Below are 19,483 nucleotides of genomic sequence, written 5' to 3' on the forward strand. Positions count from 1 at the left end.
CATGCAGGCGGGAGGTGTGTTCGATTACGTTGCCGCGCTTCGCCGTCTCGCACTTTGTTCGCCAGAGGGCGGCAGAGAGCGGCTACTCCACAGCAGCTGAGTAGTGAAGCTGCAACCAAATCAAACGGACTGTCAAGCTGGACGAACTAGGCAGCAAAACACCAGTAAAAGTAGTGATTTTTAGCCTTCAAAATAAAGTAAAAAGACAGCAACAAAAGGAAACATGATTTACTTTCTTTTAGCCCAAAAGAGTGAAGTCTGTTTTTGAGGATGAGATGTAAACTGAGGCTGCTCCCTAGATTTTTTTTTTTTTTTTTTTTTTACCACCACGCTGCTACAAAGAGACTCAAAACTACTGTGAAGAGGCATAAAACTTCTAAAGACACATGCAAAACTTCAAAGGGATACTAAATTACCACAGAGATGCAAAACTACAGACACTTAAAATATGTGCAGAACTCAAAGACACACAAAACAACTACAGAGGCAAACAAAACATCTGCAAAAGTATTCAACCACAGACATTAAACTACAGACATGAAAGAAAAGATATGTAAAATTATGAATTATGATTTCAAAGAGACACAAAGCGACCACAAGGAGACACACAACTGCTACAAACCTCGTAACTGACCACAAAATGATGCAAAACTACTGCAAAGACATGTAAACCTATTGAGAATCAAAACAAAAAACATGCAAAAGACTTCTCATAATCCATCCATAAATAACACAACTACTCATCCAATCAATTATTATATACCCCAGCTTTTTAAAAAGTCTCTTTATTATTTATCAATTTCCAAAACATCCATGATATCATTTACAGAAACGGCACTTTCATGTTTCATGAATATTTTAATATAAAAAGCTGCGTTTTATTGTGAAAATCGGAGCCGGAAGTGGCTTCAGTTCGGTCGTGCAGCTTGTTTACGGGTCGGTTGAGCGCGGTAGCTGTCAGATAGTAGAGAGAGAGTGAGAGAGAGGCAGAGAGAGGAGAGGACACCCACCCTGGTCGCTTCGTCTTTCTATATCAAACCCTCCGTCACTTGAAGCGCCTGCTAAAGAGGCATTTCACCGCTCCACCGGCCGTCTAGCTGCTGGGCGGACCCGAACTTTACACGCAGAAATTAGCACCAAAAAAACCCAAAACATTTTTTATTCCGAGCTTGAGTAAAGAGAAGAAACGAGAGACAGGGGAGAGACATGGCCACGACAACCTGTACGCGATTCACAGACGAGTATCAGCTATACGAGGAGCTGGGGAAGTGAGTATCAGCGGTTGTGTCAGTGGAGTTGTGTCCGGTTTGGGTCGCAAGTCTGCGGTGGGGTTGACTGTTATCGGTAAGGAGGGCTGGTTTCCAGGCGGTGCAGAGCTGAGCTGAGCTGAGCGACTCTGCAGGCCAGCAGTGCTGTGTGTGTGTGTGTGTGTGTGTGTGTGTGTGCGCTGATGGTGTGTGTTTGTTGCTTTTTCGGGATGACAGCTCTCAAAATACGCTGCTCTCTCTGCAGGTCCGTGTCTCTCTGTAACACATGCTCGCTCCTCTCGGAACATTTTGCCATGTTTGTTTCGAGATCTTCACAGACACTGAAGAAAAATGCAACATTTTCTACGACGTGCAGTTGCACATTATCAGAAATGTGTCGTGGTGCAGCCATTTCAACCACAGATAAAAATAACACAGGTTTATAAAAAGTATATTGTTTTTCCAAGTGTCTTCAGATGAGGTGAATACAGTGAATATGCATGAAAATGAATCTGTAGCGGCTGCACACGTGACAGTTTCTGTGTGAATTCTCTTGAAGAATTAATTCATGTCATTTGCAAAGCTAGAAGACGTAGATCTATTCAAATATAAACTCATCATTGTGTTAAAATGTAATGATACTGGCCAGTTTGATCTTTTTGTGTTCGCCTCTGAACTAATTTCTCTCTCTCTGTGGCATCCATTTAAAGTTCTGAATGAATGCCGTCTGCATGTACATGTATTTTGTGCAAAAACAAACCGTTTCACGGCTTTGTCATGTGAACTCTGTCTTCGTTAGGAGGCTCTTTTGCAGTGCAGTGGTGGCAGATAACACAAGATAAGACGTTCTGCACTGGCACCAGGCAAAACAATCCATCTCCATTCACGAGGCTGTACTGACAGTTCATATGCACACTTTAACATGTACAATGTCTCCTAACAAGGATCCATATCCCCCATTATTTCAAGCACACCCCATAAATTCTCCATTAAAATATATTAAAGACTACATATTGGTTATGTTGCATTAGGTTCAGTCTTCTGTTTAAGTTAATTAATTCCACTTAAAAGTGATGTTTGTGCCCTCACATGCAATATATAGGAACATTATGGTGATGTTATAAGAGATGAGAATGAACATACAGGTCAGTCAGGTCACCAGATTCACTTAGGCCTCTATACTGCAACATTATAGTCATTCTATTTTTAGAACAGGGCGGAGGAGTAAAGGGGACAATTGAGAAATCACTCCTCATCAGGCGTACATTGTTTACATTGCTGCTGCAGTGTCATGCATCACGCTGGTGTTGTTTGATTAGCATGCATATCACTGGTTATTTACTCCTAGCTTGATTGGCCCCACGTCGTTAGGCCATCCACCACTGGGATGATGATAACTGCAATGAGAGCATCCGAAATGTTTGAAGTGCAGCGTGCAGCACGTGCTGGTTTTATTTGTGGCGTTCGCGGGAGAAAGGTTAGACCTTTGAGAAAAGCTGGGAAAGACACAACTGGGATATGAAATCTATATCCATCTTACACGTTTTAGATTGACAAGCGGAACACTTTGTAAAACAGTGCTGCATAAATAACTAATATATATGACCCTGATTGTGAATCAGTGAATAATGATAAAGATCATGTATAATGCACTGAATATCTTGAGTTTTGTGTTTCCCTTCAGGGCTGTTAGCACATTTTTGTTTTCAGCTGGGGCTCGACTTTTTAACTGCACAGTTCAACACTCACATGTTGACAGCACTCGCAGGTTATTTTATGCATGGCAAAGTGTCAAACCTGAGGGTTTCTTTGTGTGTGTGTGTGTTTTTGTTTTGCGTATGCACCCCCTTACCTTCAGCCTGTCTTGTCTACTTCTGCTTACATCTGCGTTTCACACAATGTCGTGTTAAAGTGAGGGCCAAAAAGTTGATAAGTATCAGTTGATATTGATAATTATCAGGATAAATGTCAAATCAAGTTTAAAGGCTGATTTTTGCTGCTGAGAGACAGAAACCTTATGACAAACATTAAACAAACAGAGGGACATTTAACAAATCTGAGGCAGAAAAAAAAAAACAATAATGACAAATTTTAACCCATTTAACCTAAAACCTAACTTGTGCGATGCACACCTCTATGCCTGCGATGTGACTGGCAGTTTGTGATTCATTTCTGTGCACGCTATCTAAGCACGGAAATCGTGACAGATACAATTTCATATTGATAAAAAAAAAAAACGATATCCGGATGATTACAGTTGTCTTTTTATTGCCCAGACCCAGCTGAAGTTTTTACTGATTAAAAGTCGGAACCATTTTTGTGCCCTAGATCTGCATTTATAACTCACAGGGTTAAAAAACCTCTGGCTCAGCGGTCAGACCACATGAGAGTAGTTTTAAGGCATATTACTGATGGTGTGATGATGGTATATTTTTAGGTGTTGACACGTCTTCGCAATTGTAGCTCATCCCTTCAAAGGCAGGGTTAAACTCGCATGGAGCTTTAAAAGCTGGTGCTAATAAAACATCGTAATTGGATACTAAATGAATAAGTGTGCCAAGAGCAATATAGTTTTATTGGAGGATTTATTAAAGGTATATCCCTCCACCAGCTTATATATTGGAGTAAAACACTCCCTCGCTGTTGTGGCTCTGTAGTGTAGTAACCTGAGTACAGGTGAACTAACAGTGAATATTGTGGTGAAAATCCATTGTTTGGAGCAGACTGATCATACAGATGAGAGCAGAGAGGTGAGTTAGGCAGTAATGAATTGAGAAGTTTATATGAATATGTTTTTTTTTTTTTTTTTCCATCATGAAACTGGGTCACCGTTTGAATTCACTGTAACTGCTGTGAATCAAAGCTGCAAAAGTGAAAGAGCAAGCTACACATTTCTCAGAGCCTCGTCTCGAGCCTACATACAGGAGCTGAGTGTCTGAAACCAAGGGTGTTCCTTCAACCTGGTATTTAAAAAAAAGCCCAACATAACAGATTGGTTTGTGGTCAACCATAAATACCTGGTCGTCTGCCAAACTGGCTGCTACAGTCGACACAGGGATCAGACTAATTTACAACATTGCATCCCTGACATTCTCCTTACATCCCATAAGTAATAAATATTGTTAGAGGGAAGGTTTTGCTTGCGTAACTCCAATATACCCCCAAACCCAGTGAGACTTCATGCTCCGGTCTTGGCTCTTGATTAAAAAAAAAAAACATTTGCAAAGAATGCAATTGATCAAATGTGTAGGCCTCGCTGTGTTTAGATAAATCTGAGCTTCTACACAATACTCTCCAGTCAGAAGCACCGGCTTTGAAGCTCTCTGTGTGAGAGAGACTAATCTGCACGCCCTGCACTGCAGAATATCTTTTCATAGACCAATCTTATTATTCACCCAGTCACATACAGCTTGGAGGAAAGGAGTGCAGGTGTGTATGGCTGGGTGTTCTCATGATAACGCTCTCTGCAACTTTGTAATACTAATCCAACATCTGAGGAGAGCTAATTGTTGTGCGCTCACTCTCTACTGGTGTCACTTTCTTAGCAGGGTTTGTGACTTTTAAGCTTTGTACACCTCGCTATACTACAAACACCACAGCATCGGCTGAAATATGCTAAACATGTAGACCTTGCAGGATTTTCATGTCTAAGAACAATAATATGAACAGTTTCAGGCTTGAATGTCAGTTACTCACCGAGAAACACATTCGAAAAGGCGTCTTTCAGAAGTGTCTCTGTCACACAGCTGCTGTAAAGAAATCTGTGACAGCTAACAGAAAAAATAACAGTTTCTCTTTTGTCTTTGATAGCCCCTGTTGTATTACTCAGGCATGAAGCTTTAGAGTATAAATTTACAAATCCTACAGTACGTAATTTTTCTCCATCACAGGCGCCTTATGAGACTGTAACACCACACCAGAAGCTCAGAGTTATCTGGTTACAAAATCCTTTACTCCTAAAGGCACCGATGTTTTTCAAAAATAATCCAGGGGGGTCATTTAAATCTCCCCATGTCCACTTTCTGGGTGTCAAACCAGACTTTGAAAAGCAATAATTCATGACCTGTTACCTTATTTAACTGTGTGGTGTGTGTGTGTGTGTGTGTGTGTGTGTGTGTGTGTGTGTGTGTGTGTTAAGGCACTGATAAACTTTCCAGGCACAGCTGTGGAGTTTGGTGTCAGTAACTTATGCATTTGTTTGTGTGCAGCTGGTGCTGCCCATGCAGCCCCTACACACAACTATGTGTCTGAGTGTTTTTTACTTTTGGCTGGTGTTTCGTATTGCTAAAGAAAAGCACTTTGCAAGCGTGTTGATTGTTTCGTACCACGCTGAGCAGAAGAGACTCTGACCCTGAGATCGGTGGGAACTCAAAACTCACATCAAGCTTGTTGTGGTTTTTATCAGGTACTGAAACAGTTTTCAAACACCCTGTGAATTCTGCTGGGTTTTGTGTCTCCACATAGACTTGAGTGTCTGCTCATCTAAACCTCAGCTGGTCTCACCTTTCACCTGTGACCCTGGCCTTGTTGGTTGTCTGTAACTGTCTCAGTGTGGAGGCAGATCAATGGCACCAGTCAACCTCTGTCAACACTGGCAATAAGACTTCTGTCCTGTGGGGTGACTGTTTGCTGTTAGGGTTTGTCTGCTGCCAGTTTTTGAAGGGAGACGTTGATATTTTTGTGTTGAAGCTGCTGATATTCAGTATGAAACTTTATTTGTGTGGAACCTTTCCTACAGGTTAGTGCTTTACAGATTACGACATGATAATAAGTAAAATGGATATAACATGGATAACTAATGCTGACTGCTGACTGTGGTGTCTTTGCTGGCAGCTGTTGTACAGTTAAATTCTGCATTTTATAATTTTGCAACTGCCTCTCTGTGCAGGGGGCAAGCTATTATTTAAGTGATTGGTGACAATGTCCAGTGGCGTGCACATGCCAAGTGTGCCTGAATGGTCATGTGATATGTATGGTCAGATGTGTTAGTATGGATGGAGATCATCTCTAATACAGAGAAAGAAAAGACTTGTCTGGACCTGATCATTTTCATCTTTAAACAACATTTGAAATGGTGAAAAAGTCATAATAAAAGTTTTGTGTAATAGTATAATATTTGTAGACTTTTGTGAGAGTGACCGTCCTGGTTTCATGTATTAGAAACATGTTAGACGAGTAGGCTGATGCAAAACTATGAAGTGCTTTAAAGAAAAGTAAAGTAACTTCAAAATCAGTATGGAGTGTGACCTGTTTTATGGCCAAATGCATCCAGATACTCAGTGTTTCCAGTCACAGTTTTATTAAATTGTTGGGTTATTTATGGAGCAGCAGTGGCAGGAACTGGCCTTGGGAACATGCACCAAAGTTTAAATGAAGTGGCTATAAGATGTGCCCGATGTGCATCATTTTCAAAGAATAGGACCAACTCCTTCTCGCTGGGTTTGTGTTTAAGAGCTCATTTTAGCGCCCACATGCCACATGTATGTGCATGTTATTTACAATATGCTGACTGTGTATGGGGACCCTCATGGGAGCCTATTAAGCAGACAAATCCTGGCAGTGTGGTCCTTTTAGCTAGTTACTGTTACAATGTGAGCAAGTGACATCTGGTTTATTCTGCGTCAGGCCTGGAAAAATACTACCTGTGCAGAAAATGTTCTCAGCAGATACCTTTTCATTTAATGGTGATGAATAATGCGATAAGAGAAGCACAAACTTTGGTATGTGACAGAATTGTCAACTCACAGTGGATAATAAATGTCTTTTTTTGTTTCCAGGGGAGCCTTTTCAGTGGTGCGCAGATGTGTTAAGCTGTGTACAGGACAGGAGTATGCCGCCAAAATAATCAACACCAAAAAGTTATCTGCAAGAGGTAAGCACACCCATACTTCTGGATTATTGCTAATTCCACATGCGCCCAGGGCTTTGCAAAGAGGCGTCTGAAACAAAAACAGTATAGTTGTATTTCTCTGTTGTGAAATAACAGAGACTGATAAAAGTACAATGTGTAACCATACAAGAATGACTAATTTGTTCATAGTTTCTCTGTCCCAGTGGTCACCTCCCCACCTACGGTGTAGACAGTTATATAAGTGATATCTAACAGCAATTACGCTCTCAGATGGTGCTGCGTAGGACAAAATTTTATCACACTGGGGTCCGTGTATGAGAAAAAGAGGACAACGGAACAGTTACAGAAACTTGTGACAGAAAAGTTGATATGCGATGGTGAAGACAATACAACACTGACTGTGGTCTGTGGGTTTTTCAGGATACCAGGTTCACCTTTTAAACTGCCCTGTTTCTGACTTACACCAAAGTCCTCCTAGGAAAGTCTCGCCACTCGGCAGGCAGTTATTTCAGACTATCAAGACTAGGCTCCGTTCTGAATGAGTAGGGTGGGTGACACAGGTGAAAAGATGCAAATGGCGAGACCTCAAAGATGTAAAATTATAAGCAGAAAATGTACAACCTGTTTTAGAGCAGGAACTGCAGGTGAAAATGTCCCTGTTAAACAAAATCAGTAATGTGTTTCAAGGACGTCTGGTGCTGAAACAATTTGTTAATTATTCAGTTAGTCAACTCTGCATTTTAATTATTTGTAAGAGAAAAAAGGTAATTTTTAAAGCAGAAATGTCAAAAAATGAACTGGTACCAGCTTCTGAAATACGATACGTTTGGGTTTTGAACTGTTATAGAGACAAACAAAGCACCATGAAGATGTCAAACTGGGCTCTGGGAAATTGTAACTGGCATTTTTAACAATATTTTGACTTTGTATAGACAGTGTATAAACAATTAATTGAGAAAATGGTGATCATTACAGCCCTTCATTTGCCTGTGTGGTGGCGGATGGTGGATGTTATTTATTTGTAAATACATCAGTAAAGATTAAATCTGCATTATAACATTTCTCTCAGTCCATTCCATCAGCATTTTGCCGTTAAATCATCATTTAATGAGGAGAGTCATATTGTTAAAGCACTAAGGCTCTTAGCTTTAGGTTGTTTAGTATTGATTGCTTGAAGAAGTTAAGCTTCTTCCACTGTTTTACATTCTTTAAATAACTGAATGAAAGTGTCAGCTAAATGCTTTAAATGAAAGATTTTTTTAAATGTTTTTACTATATAGAAGAAAAAAGATATCTTAAGCACCTTAATTAGTGTCACATGCTGTGTAGCCAGTAACAGTTTAAGCCAAAGCCAAAGCCAAGGCTAAATGCCACGGCCATGAAGACCAATCCGGCACCACAGTGGTCGCTGTGGCTCTTCACACCACCACTTGCCCAGTGCAAATCTCCTGCTGCCCCCGGCTGCCTCGTAACTGGAGACCCACTGCCGGGGCCCTGCCAGGTGGCACCACACTGACACTTGACTGTTACCCTGCCTTCACACACACACACACACACACACACACACACGGCCACTGCTTGTGTGTGAAAATGTTGAGTGTGGTGGAACAGGCATTTTAACAGGCATTAACAGAGGGCATCAACCCGTTCGTATCTGTTTGTCTCTCACGTGTGTTAGTCTCAATTGGGAGCACATGATTTGTCGGTATCACCCATATTTACTCACCCATTATGTTGATGATATGAGGGAGTCTTGAAAATGTTTGGCTGTAATGTTTTCTATATTCAGGCTGAAGCAGTGAGTGCACCTCTTCCTCAGACACTTGGAAACTGTGTAGTGTTAATAAATAAATTAGATGATGTTGTAATGCACTTTTGGCATTGTATTTCAGCACACTATTTCCAGCTACAGTAACATTAGACAAACAAAACAAGCGTGTTTCTGTTTCTCAGCCATTAATAGGTTTTTAGTGGATATATATGATAATCTGTTACTAAATTTAAACTTTAGTTTTTTCAGTAAATGTATGGCATGTTTTTTGGGCCATGAAGTATTTTCAAAAGCATGTAGTGTGTGAAATAAAGTTAAAAAAAAAAACAAACCAAGATGGCAAATAACCATTTGTTAAATCTTTGTGGTTGTTTGAATGTTGTGTCCTTGGCAGCAGTTATGTCACTCGTGTCATATTTTGATTATGTCAGTGCAGTGAGCAGCTTTTAATGAGATTAAACCCATCCTAGATTATCCTGCTGCTATTAGCAGGAGGTTAACGGTTAATCCCAGCGATTGGCTTCATGAGACCTATAGCAACACACACACACACACATACACACATAGAATGAATAATTCACCTATAGGTTGTGCTATCATTGGACCTACACATTTCACTCCAGCTGCTTTATCAGCGAGTGCAGCTGCTTGCAGCTTTCCGCCACATTTCAGAGGCACAGCATAATCTCCCCTGCTTCAACATTTGATAGGAGGACTGATCTGACCTGACTGGGTGGTGCGCAAGGCTTGTGCTGTGCTCCTTACTAATGGATGAGCCATGTTCTATGAAACAGCAGAGCCGGCAGAGCTGCTGCATACTACTTCTACTCCAGGTCCTATTTATAGCTGCATGACCTATCTGACATGGGCTGCTGCAGCCAGGTTTCATGGCCGTCATCATGACTTGCTGCTCCACTTTATAGGCGGGAGTTGGTTTGGGTGGTTGTGTTGCTGTAATATCTCTCAGACAGCAGGTAAGGTCGGTGAGGCTCAGAGCCCTGGTTGCAGCAACTTAAGAGGAGCATTTGTTTAGGACTGGCAGATGGAGATGGTAGCCGAGAGGAGGGAGGGGTCATGTGAGAGAAGGCACCCCAGGCACTTGGCAGCTGAGGGCCATGCACCTGTACGCCTACATGCCTTTAGCACGGGACTCTCATCTGACTCTCTCTTTCTCTCTGCACACACTCATACAGATATTCAGACTGCCACAGCAGAGGAGCTGAGACTGTGATGCAGTCACTCAACTGCACAGTGAGTCCTTTACACTTAAGACAAGAAAAGACGAAGGAGAGATCTTGTTTATTGTAGCCTGAATACTCACAGCCGCGATGATTCACTGAGTCAGAAGTCATAAAATACCACTCGATTATGAGTTTGTGAATAAACATAGTTGTAGCCTGCTTGTGTGCATGAAAGTGAGGACACAATAAGGTAGAAGATTACACATATTATAACATGCCTACACACACAGACGGGCATCTCCTCTGTGCACAACATCTTCCAACCACCCCACCTCACCCCATCCCCTCCAGCAGCCGCCAAACGGTTAATGCCAATCCAACCCATGTCAACAGGAAATGTAGGGCAGGTCTGTTGGGCAAGGCTTCCAGCCAATCACAGAGCTTGTTTATTGGCAGTGATCTCTGGACAGGGGATGCCAGAGGTTGCTGTATGGCCTTGTAATTTATCATGATAGAGAGTAGTTGTGCTTGTGTGTGTGTGATGTTTGAGATTCACCTGCAATGCAGTAGCAGTGATATGACCTGGTTTTGGCCAGCTTTGTGTCAAAGTCAAATAACCAGGACAGATGTAGTCACCTCAGTCGAATGCGCATTAAACCCTGTTATTAAACCTTATTATAAAATCAGATCACTTCAGCTGTAATTATCCACATAAGTTGTAAGTAATCCACATTTTTATTTTTACTACCAACACAGTCTGCTTGTATGTTAAAACCTGAAGATTTCACATGAAGATTTCATGACCTACATTCTGCTGATTGCCGTGTTGTAGTTTAGAAAGATACAAAACAATGGCTTCCAGGGGCTTAGAGGTTTTATTCATTGTTATCCGCTGAATGAATTATACTTTTTCTGACGCTGCGATATAACTTTCCTCCCAAAGGATCAAGCATCATTTTAAATGTCGAGGCTGTACTATGACACTTTTTACCTCTGTCACGTCATGACTCTAAAATGTATGTGAAACAGAAAGACTCATGATGCCTGACCTCCCAGCTGGCACGAGTCATGCTACTGTTGCGAGTCAAATGTTCTGAACAATGGTTATATCTGGCTGTCTTTGTGGCGGTCTTTTTACATCTCCGCCCCTCTTGGGACTGAAGTCCTCGCTGGTGATGATTAACCCAAATTTATTCCTCTGCTCCTCTCCTTGGCTGCTGCTCCAACACATACTGTAGATTCCCACTGTATGCTGTCCTTGGGTTATCTCGCTCAGTGAAACACTTACAGTATATGTTCTTCTCTGCCACCTATCTCCTCCTGCTTGTCCTCTTTTCTCTACTTCCTCTCTCGCTCCCCTCAGGACCAGTCCTCATCCTGCTTCCTCTCCTTTCTCCGCCATCTCTTCTCATTTTTTATTTACCCTGCTGCATCAGAAACACTGCGTTTGCTATCTGACTGACCGGCTGTTTGACTGGCTGACTAAATGAATATTTGACTGGCTTACTGAGCTATGAAAGAGGGGGGCACAGTTGCAGGCAATAAACTAATTAAAGTACACAACACACAGGTCATGTTTTAATCCCGTTTGTGTTGTGTGGTGCAAAAAAAGCAGAAACTAATTATTTAACTGCGAGCAATAAGGCATTTCAAACACAATTACTTTTTAAAGTTTTTCTTAATTGTCTGTCAGTTTGTATTTTGGTGCTCAGGTAAATATAGATGCAGTTTAAAATTGCTATAACATTTTGATAAATTAAAGACACATTTAAAGTCAGTCAAAGCTGCAGCAGTCATAAGAAATTCCCTACAAAATATTTGCTTTTGCAGATCAGTTGTATATAAAGATAGGTCATATGTAACTGACACAATGACACATCTATTAGGTCTGTTAGTCCACCAGTTAGTCTGTCCATCCATTCATCCATCCATTTGTTCTGTCCTCCCAGCCACTGTCCATCCCTCTTTGTATCATCCATCCCTTCAATCACCAACCCATTTTTACTCTCAGCATCTACACAACCCAGAGCGAACACTGACTGACTGTCTCTATTCACAACTACAGCTGTGGGAACATCAAATAACACTGTGATACCCTTAGACCGTCCTGACACTTCATCCACCGCCATCACTGCTTAAACCTCAACTCTGCCCCCTGCACCCATCATCTGTCATTTGACAGTGTTGGCTGTGGGTTTATCTGCCGTTGATCCAGGCAGCCTGATAAAGCCGGGATAAAGGACCTGAGTAGTGACCTTTCTTGTTCCAGAGGAGGCTGAATATCTCCTCTTCAGTCATCTTCAGCTGTAAATCCCAAGACAAGTACCTCATGACCCGTATGGTTATCAAATCCTGAAGGATCTTAAGCTGAGGCGAGGCTAGAAAGTTAATCGTAAACATAGATCTGACGACAAAATGAGGCATAAATACAGTCAGTTTCCTCCTTAAATTGACATTTAATAAAAACAATCACTCGTTTTTACCATTACATTTAGCAATATCATTTCCACTTGAGTTATCTACATGTCCTCCAAAGACGTGTAGATAACAAAGGCTCAGTCTGGCCATCTGGTAGACTAAGCTGAAGATGAACCGTAGCGCTTAGTCTGAGCCAATTCTGTACTTGCAGAGTAATGTCAGCAGATGCCACTGACAGAAATGTGAAATGCGATGCTTGTGCTTATGACATGTTTTCCACCATTTGACATTGTAGTATGACAGATAAGATATCTGGGAGTGTTCAACACAAGTGGGGACAGTTGGCGATTTTCAAAACGCGGGGTAAAGAGTCACGGCAGGGCGGCGCTTCGTGAGGAAACTACTTCATGATACCTCTTCCTCCAGTGACAGATATCTTATCTTATTAAATGTATTTCTTAATACACTGATAAACTGTGAAGAGATATGTCTGTTTTTTAATTTCTAACACTGAGACGAACACAAATTGAATAAAACCATTCAGTGTGTCCATAACCTCCTCCAAAACCAAATGAAAAATTGAAGAACAAATGAATAGTGAGGGGGAAAAAAAAAACAAGTAGCAGGCGGTGGTCGTTGAAACAACAGCAGCAGAAAGACAGCCACCGGGCTTTGTGTGTATTCATCGCCCTTGCATTTTTCCTCCTTCCTTCCTCCTCCTCTGCCCCCCCATCAACACTCCTCCACTCCTTTCTCCGCCTCGCTCCTCTCATCTTCTAAGACTATAATCACTGGGCTTACACTTCACTGTCACTCCTCAATGCCAGCGTGAGTGTGTGTGCGTGTGCTTTGCCCGTCTATTTGTGCGCCTGCATGTACTGTATGTGTGTACAGTATGTGTATGTGTGTTTTTAAGCCCATGCAACTTGTACACAGGAGTGGGTGAACACATGCATTTCACACATGTTGGCTCTCTGCCATGCTCTGCAGGCATGTACATACAGGGTGGTCGACCCCCTAGTGTGTGTGTGTGTGTGTGTGTGTGTGTGTGTGTGTGTGTGTTTGTATGTGGGCTTGCTTGATAACCATTGAATCCAGGTTACCCAGCATCATTAAGCTGTTACATAAGCATGCATGTGCACACACACGTACATATATGATGTGCACATACAACAAGTCAGCTTATCACACAGTTCATGAGTTATTCTGACTCACAGTGAATATTATAATTAGGCTGCTTTCATAATCTGATATATTTCCTGTTAGAAAAGGAGATTGTAGCAGAATGTGATAAAAGATATCAGCAGCAGAATATTAGAAGATTTCACTATGTGCTGGATGTTTTAAAACAGAAAACCCAAATGATTCGAAGCCTCGAAGCTTTGCCTGTTGCCATTGTAATCAACATCCAAATTAGTATTTCAATGCCACTATTTATCGATAAAAGAAACAGTAATCCATCATGCATCAACATGTCAAGGACGTTTAGTTGTATTTGATCGAAACTTTGAATTTTTGTGAGTAACTCTCGGCCCTAAAAATGGTGTTTGGGATAGTGCTAAATTGTTATTGTAATTGTTAATGAAGAGCTCAACAGCTAATAGTTTCCAGGAAGAAAATGTAATGAATGTAAAATATTTTGATGATGATTTTGAAGATGAAAAGAATGAATATTAGTTTGTTACGGAAACATGACGAACTTATCTTCCTCGGCCTGTGGAGTTTTTTTGCAGAGCTGTCCTCCACTGTACAAAAGCAGCTGCTAGTTAGTAAACATGGATATTAACATGGCTTGAAGTTAATTTATTTTTACACTCCAGGTGTATTTTCCTTATTAAAATTGGGTCTGGGTTGGGGGGGACTGAAAGAAGCAGCACTCAGACTGGCAGACATTTGCACTGCTCCCTGTATTGTACATGCATTTGTTGATGGACTGAGTGGACAGTCTGACCTTCAGGCTGTCCATCCATCAGGGAAGATACTACACTGATCATCTTGTCAAAATCAGGAGAAGCAACACATCTAGTTAATGCATTTCAGCTTTTTCCACAGGATTCTGACATTTAGCCTGATTGATCAAATTTGCTTCAATAATTAAGGTCATAACGAAACACTGTATTTGCAGTCAGATTTTAAGAATAACTCCTCATCATCTCTCTTCTTCTCTGTCTTCCTGTCTCCGTTGCCCTTCAGATCACCAGAAGCTGGAGCGAGAGGCTCGGATTTGTCGCCTGTTGAAACACCCCAACATTGGTGAGGACGTGCCTTTCTATTTTTACTCCTCTTCCCACCAGCCTCAGGTCCTCAAAGTTTGTTTTTATTTTGCCTTCCGTCCATTTATTACTCCCAACCACTAAATACATTTTTATAAAGTCAGATCAATTCATCAGCAAAACAGAAGAACACTGTTCACCCCTCCAGAAGAGTACATGACAATGAGCACTGAAGATGTTCTGGAGGCTCGTGATGGAACATCACAGTACTAACACACTTTGATTTCTTTTCCTTTAATTTGTCCCCCATCTATATATGATGTAAGACTCAATTATTACGACTCCCTGTGGTTTCTAGCCCCCCCCCCACCCACCCACCCACACTCTCCATCCCTCTTTATCTCTCTTTTTTTATCCCCCTAGTTAAAATGCAGCAGTCTTATCCTGTGTTATTCAGAAATGCTCTGGCCATGGCTGGGTGCATCTTCAAAAAATGTCAAATTGTTTATAGCTTCCAGTAATACTGAGACAGGGAACTGATAATAAAACGCATTAAAATTAATAGTGAATGCTCAAGAGAAAGAAAAGATATTTATCTGTCAATCTGTTTATCTTTTTCTTCCAGTTCGTCTTCATGACAGTATATCAGAGGAGGGCTTCCACTACCTCCTGTTTGACTTGTAAGTCAACCTCCTCTCCTCTCCTCTCCTCTCAGCTTCACACTTGCTCATCTTCTGCCCCTTTATCTTCCTCCTCCTCCTCCACCTCGATTCCCCACCCTTCCCTCCATATGCAATTACATAACTCTCTCTCCTATATTTGCCCCCCGCTGCCACCACCACCCACGCCCTCCACATCCATCTCTCGGCAATTCCCTCTAGTTTCCATGGTAATGGTGTGGCGGGAGGGGGGAACAAGAAATGAAGAAGGAATTCTTGCTTTGTAGCCTTTATAACCCCCCCCCTCCAATCCAAGCATCTCAGATTTAACCTGTGTGTGTGTGTGTGTGTGTGTGTGTGTGTGTGTGCAGGGTGACCGGAGGTGAACTGTTTGAGGACATCGTAGCCAGAGAGTATTACAGCGAGGCCGACGCCAGGTAGGAGCGCAGCCTTCACTCCTGTATGTGTGAAAGGGCTTCTCCTTGTCCTTAAATGGTCTGTGTCCTCTGTTGTCCTCTCCTGTCTCTTGTTTTTTAGTCTTTTCTACTCTTTACATTCTGCTCTGCTCCGTCTTTTCTGTCTCCCTGTTTCTGCTCCTCACATCCTTTCACTTCATGTTTTTCTCTTGACTTCAGTTCTTGTCGTGTTTGTTGTCCTGTTTCTATTCTCCCCCAATAGCTGTTTTCTTTTCTCCTTTTTTCATTTCCAGACCACAACCATTTTCTTTGCTCTTTTCTTCGTTCCTTCCTTCTTCTTTCTCACCATTCCTCCTCTGTCCTTTGCCTCTTCTTCTACTTAAATACCAAAGAACTTCACCTCTCACACTGACACAGGAGTTACCTTTATGTCCAGTCAAAGGTTTGACCAATATGGGTTTCAAGACCAAATCCAAAATCAGCTTGTCAGATTTTCAAATGTGGTGTGAACGTGGGACTCAGATCCCAAAATAATGAGTTACCGCTTGTGGCTGCAGAGGCTGCCATTGTTCAGCAAAGTTACATTGTGTTGCTTTAACTAAAGCTAGGAGCTAAGAGTCTGTGAATTAGTGCTTAGTTCAAATTCAAAGTGCAGTGCAGCTTGTTGTCGTCAGAGTTTTGCTTGTAATAAACGGGCAAGTGATTTCTGTAGGTGTAAAACACACCACAGCAAGAAGCACCAGGAGAAAATGGTTTTGACTGATGCATCTTTAGATATTGTGGCGTGACGTAAACTGTAATTAGATCATGACAGAAGAAACTGTGAACCCCAGGATGTAACAGTTACCTCACTGCATTATTGATATTTGTAATGGTATCAGCAAACTCTTATTGGTCAAATCTTAAGTATGATCCAATTAGCTTGGCTGGTGCAGGCGGCCCGGGGTGCACCCCTGTGCTGTTACGCTGCCCCCTTCACTTTCCCCTGGTGCCTTCCCTTTCTCAAACAGTGGAACAGATGAAAACAGGTGTGTTAGCAGAACAAAACAAACGGCCTGCCCACCTGTTTGTGTGTATGTGGACAGTTTCCCCTTCTCTCTTTCTTCTCTCCTCTTGATTTTCATTCAGCCCTCTTCTTTACTCCCCCCCCCCCCCCCCCTCAACCACCACCACCACCCATGTTGTTTTATATCTCACGCCCACCACTCATGCTGACTCATCGACACAGTTCACTTTGGCGGAAAAGGAAACGGAGTAGCGGGGGGGTGGACAGACAATAGGCTGAGAGAAGAGTGAGAGAGATACTTGAAGATGACAGTTGTGATGTGGGTGTTGGTCCATTCAGCAACATTAAAAGTAAAACTGAATGGACTGGTATTGTAGAAGTTCATGTCACTGTGGCACTTTAAATGCTCGTCTTTAGACCTGGTCTCTGCTCCAGAGAGGAACTCAGGTCATTTGAGCAAAGTGTTATTTTGACCAACCGGCTTTGCAACCAGTTTCTATTACATTCTATTCAAAGTTTTAAATATCTACTGTGTAACAGCTGAGGAAAGAATGACCTTTATTGTTGAATTTCCTGAACTGAAGAAGGAGATTTTCTGGTTTTGTCCAGATGACTTCATGTGGTCATGAGAGGATCCACTTTTCTGGAGAAGTGTCTCCTCTTTGGGTAGAAACTGATTCTAGACCAGCTTTGTAAGTGTGAGCTGTAGTGCACAGTCAACTGACAATTACTTGATTTCTGGGTAATGAAGGATTCAGATTCCGATCTTGGCCGAGTGCAATATTCAAATCGCAGCAGCTGCAATGTTTTGATAAAGACAACATGTGTCACAGCATAACATTATAAATGAAGCATTGTGGTATCACAGAGATGCCCTGGCTCTGTAAATCATATTATCTAGATGTAACGGAACAAGCTGGTTTGGTACAGACCTCAGCAAAAATCACATCATCATCAGTGAAAATGAAATGAAAAAATCCCCAGCAAAATCTAAAATGTTTGTTAAATAAATCTGATTCAGTATTGCTGGGTCAGGTTCAACCCCAGTGCTAACCACTGAGCCACCGTGTACCCCGAGCTGAAGTTTCAACTATTTTAATTGTGCGCATCAAGTAGTCTAAAAACATTTCTTTGGCTCACAGCTCAGCTTTTAGTCAGCGCAATAAGCTCCATCACCAATTAGAGCAAACCTGATAAGGCTTATTTTTATAGTCTTTTAATAGTATGGTTTTGGTGCCTGATTAGCTCACAGGATGGAGTGGCTATACATTATGGATGTAGAGTCATTTTTGATCCAGTTTTGACAGAATATTCAGGAAAATGACAGTGACTGCTGCCATGCCTCGCAGCAGCAGCAACGGGTGGCTAAGAGGGCCACCTGTCACTCACAGTGAAAAGGTCATGCCCTGCAGTATTCTGTAATTTGTTCTCATAAATGAAAACATACAAATCCTGGCTTCTGGAAAATATAAAACATAATGTGTGTTTGAGGGTATAAATGAAAAGAACTGCATTTCTGGCTCTCTGCTCCCTCTCTGGAGTTTTTACCCACTGATAGAAGTTGTGTAAAAGACAAATGCTCGATTTGCTCAAATTATTTTTGCACAATGTAAAAAAGTAAACATATGATTGTACTCTCTGTGCATGTGAAAGATCCCTCCACCGAACAAAGCTTTATCTTGCAACTCATTTAAGAACATTATGAGTGTTACTTTTTAAATATAGAAAATCACAATCAGCATGCAACATCAAAATATGTGGTTACAACTAGAAAATCCCCCTTTGATGTATCAAAGCTGTGTATTAAGTGATGGCGACAGCATATCTTCAGCAGCCAGAGAGACACGTAGAATATAGATATATATAATATAAGTTTGGTTTTGATGGATGACTCAAACTGTTTAGGAAATAATAAACTGACAGTCCTACATCCTACATGTAGCAGAAGTAGTACACAAATCAATATATATGCTGCTTCTTCAAAGGACACAGAGAGATTGTGTGTGTGTGTGTGTGTGTGTGTGTCATAGTAACTGGTAAGTGGTTAACAAAGCCATGATAGATAGAACATCAGTTATATCAGTTGTCGCTGTGTTGTGCTGTTTTTTTCACACCTAATAAAAAGTATCTGACTCAGTATCTTAAAGACACTTCCCGTCATTTAAAAAGCGATGACTGTCTCTCTCACTGAATAAACGTATTGCAAAAAGTCTTTATTGTATATATCAGAACATAAAGTTGCACATCATGTGTTGAGGTTGACATATGAGAGGAGCATTCATCTGTCTCTTTTTCACTGGGTTTTAATATTAAAGCTCAGCCATTCATCTTAAACCACTGGGTTTTTACCTTCCTGCACCTCGGAGGACCAGCAGAGTTTTTTGGCCTTTTACACTGGTGGATAAACTTTCAGCTGTGTCAGGGTTAGTCGTTTAAAAAAAAAAAAAAAAAAGAAAAGCACAGGCTGGTTTATTCTGTTGTTGTCACCTTCACTCACGGTCGTTCATTTTCTTAAAATTGTGCTTGAGGTAGAGGATTTCACTGTGTTAATTATCTGGGATTTTTTTCTCCTGTTCTTCTCCAGTGAACTGAAAAGGACAGTTGTGTTGAAACAGCATGTTTAGCAGACTCCAACAGCTGCCAGCAGATTTCTCCTTATGCCTGATGCTGCTGAGGAGCTTCTGTTTTGGATCTGGCCCAGTCACTTTTGCCAGCTAACAA

At 41.5% G+C, this 19,483-nt stretch overlaps 1 protein-coding gene across 32 annotated transcripts in view; it reads left to right on the forward strand.

The window, feature by feature from the left end:
* The first annotated feature begins 948 nt into the window (after positions 1–948).
* The window catches only part of camk2b1 (calcium/calmodulin-dependent protein kinase (CaM kinase) II beta 1), a 71,866-nt gene continuing 53,331 nt past the window's right edge, over positions 949–19,483 (forward strand). For all 32 annotated transcript variants that reach the window (XM_051074987.1, XM_051075009.1, XM_051074992.1 and 29 more), the window contains exons 1-5: positions 949–1,268; positions 7,025–7,119; positions 14,662–14,721; positions 15,307–15,361; positions 15,712–15,777. In XM_051074987.1, the coding sequence (XP_050930944.1) occupies positions 1,207–1,268; positions 7,025–7,119; positions 14,662–14,721; positions 15,307–15,361; positions 15,712–15,777 (338 nt within the window). In that variant the 5' untranslated portion in view covers positions 949–1,206. The remainder of the gene's footprint in view (positions 1,269–7,024; positions 7,120–14,661; positions 14,722–15,306; positions 15,362–15,711; positions 15,778–19,483) is intronic.

The sequence above is a fragment of the Lates calcarifer genome, linkage group LG13 (assembly GCF_001640805.2).
Source record: "Lates calcarifer isolate ASB-BC8 linkage group LG13, TLL_Latcal_v3, whole genome shotgun sequence".
In the NCBI taxonomy this organism is placed as follows: Eukaryota; Metazoa; Chordata; class Actinopteri; family Centropomidae; genus Lates; species Lates calcarifer.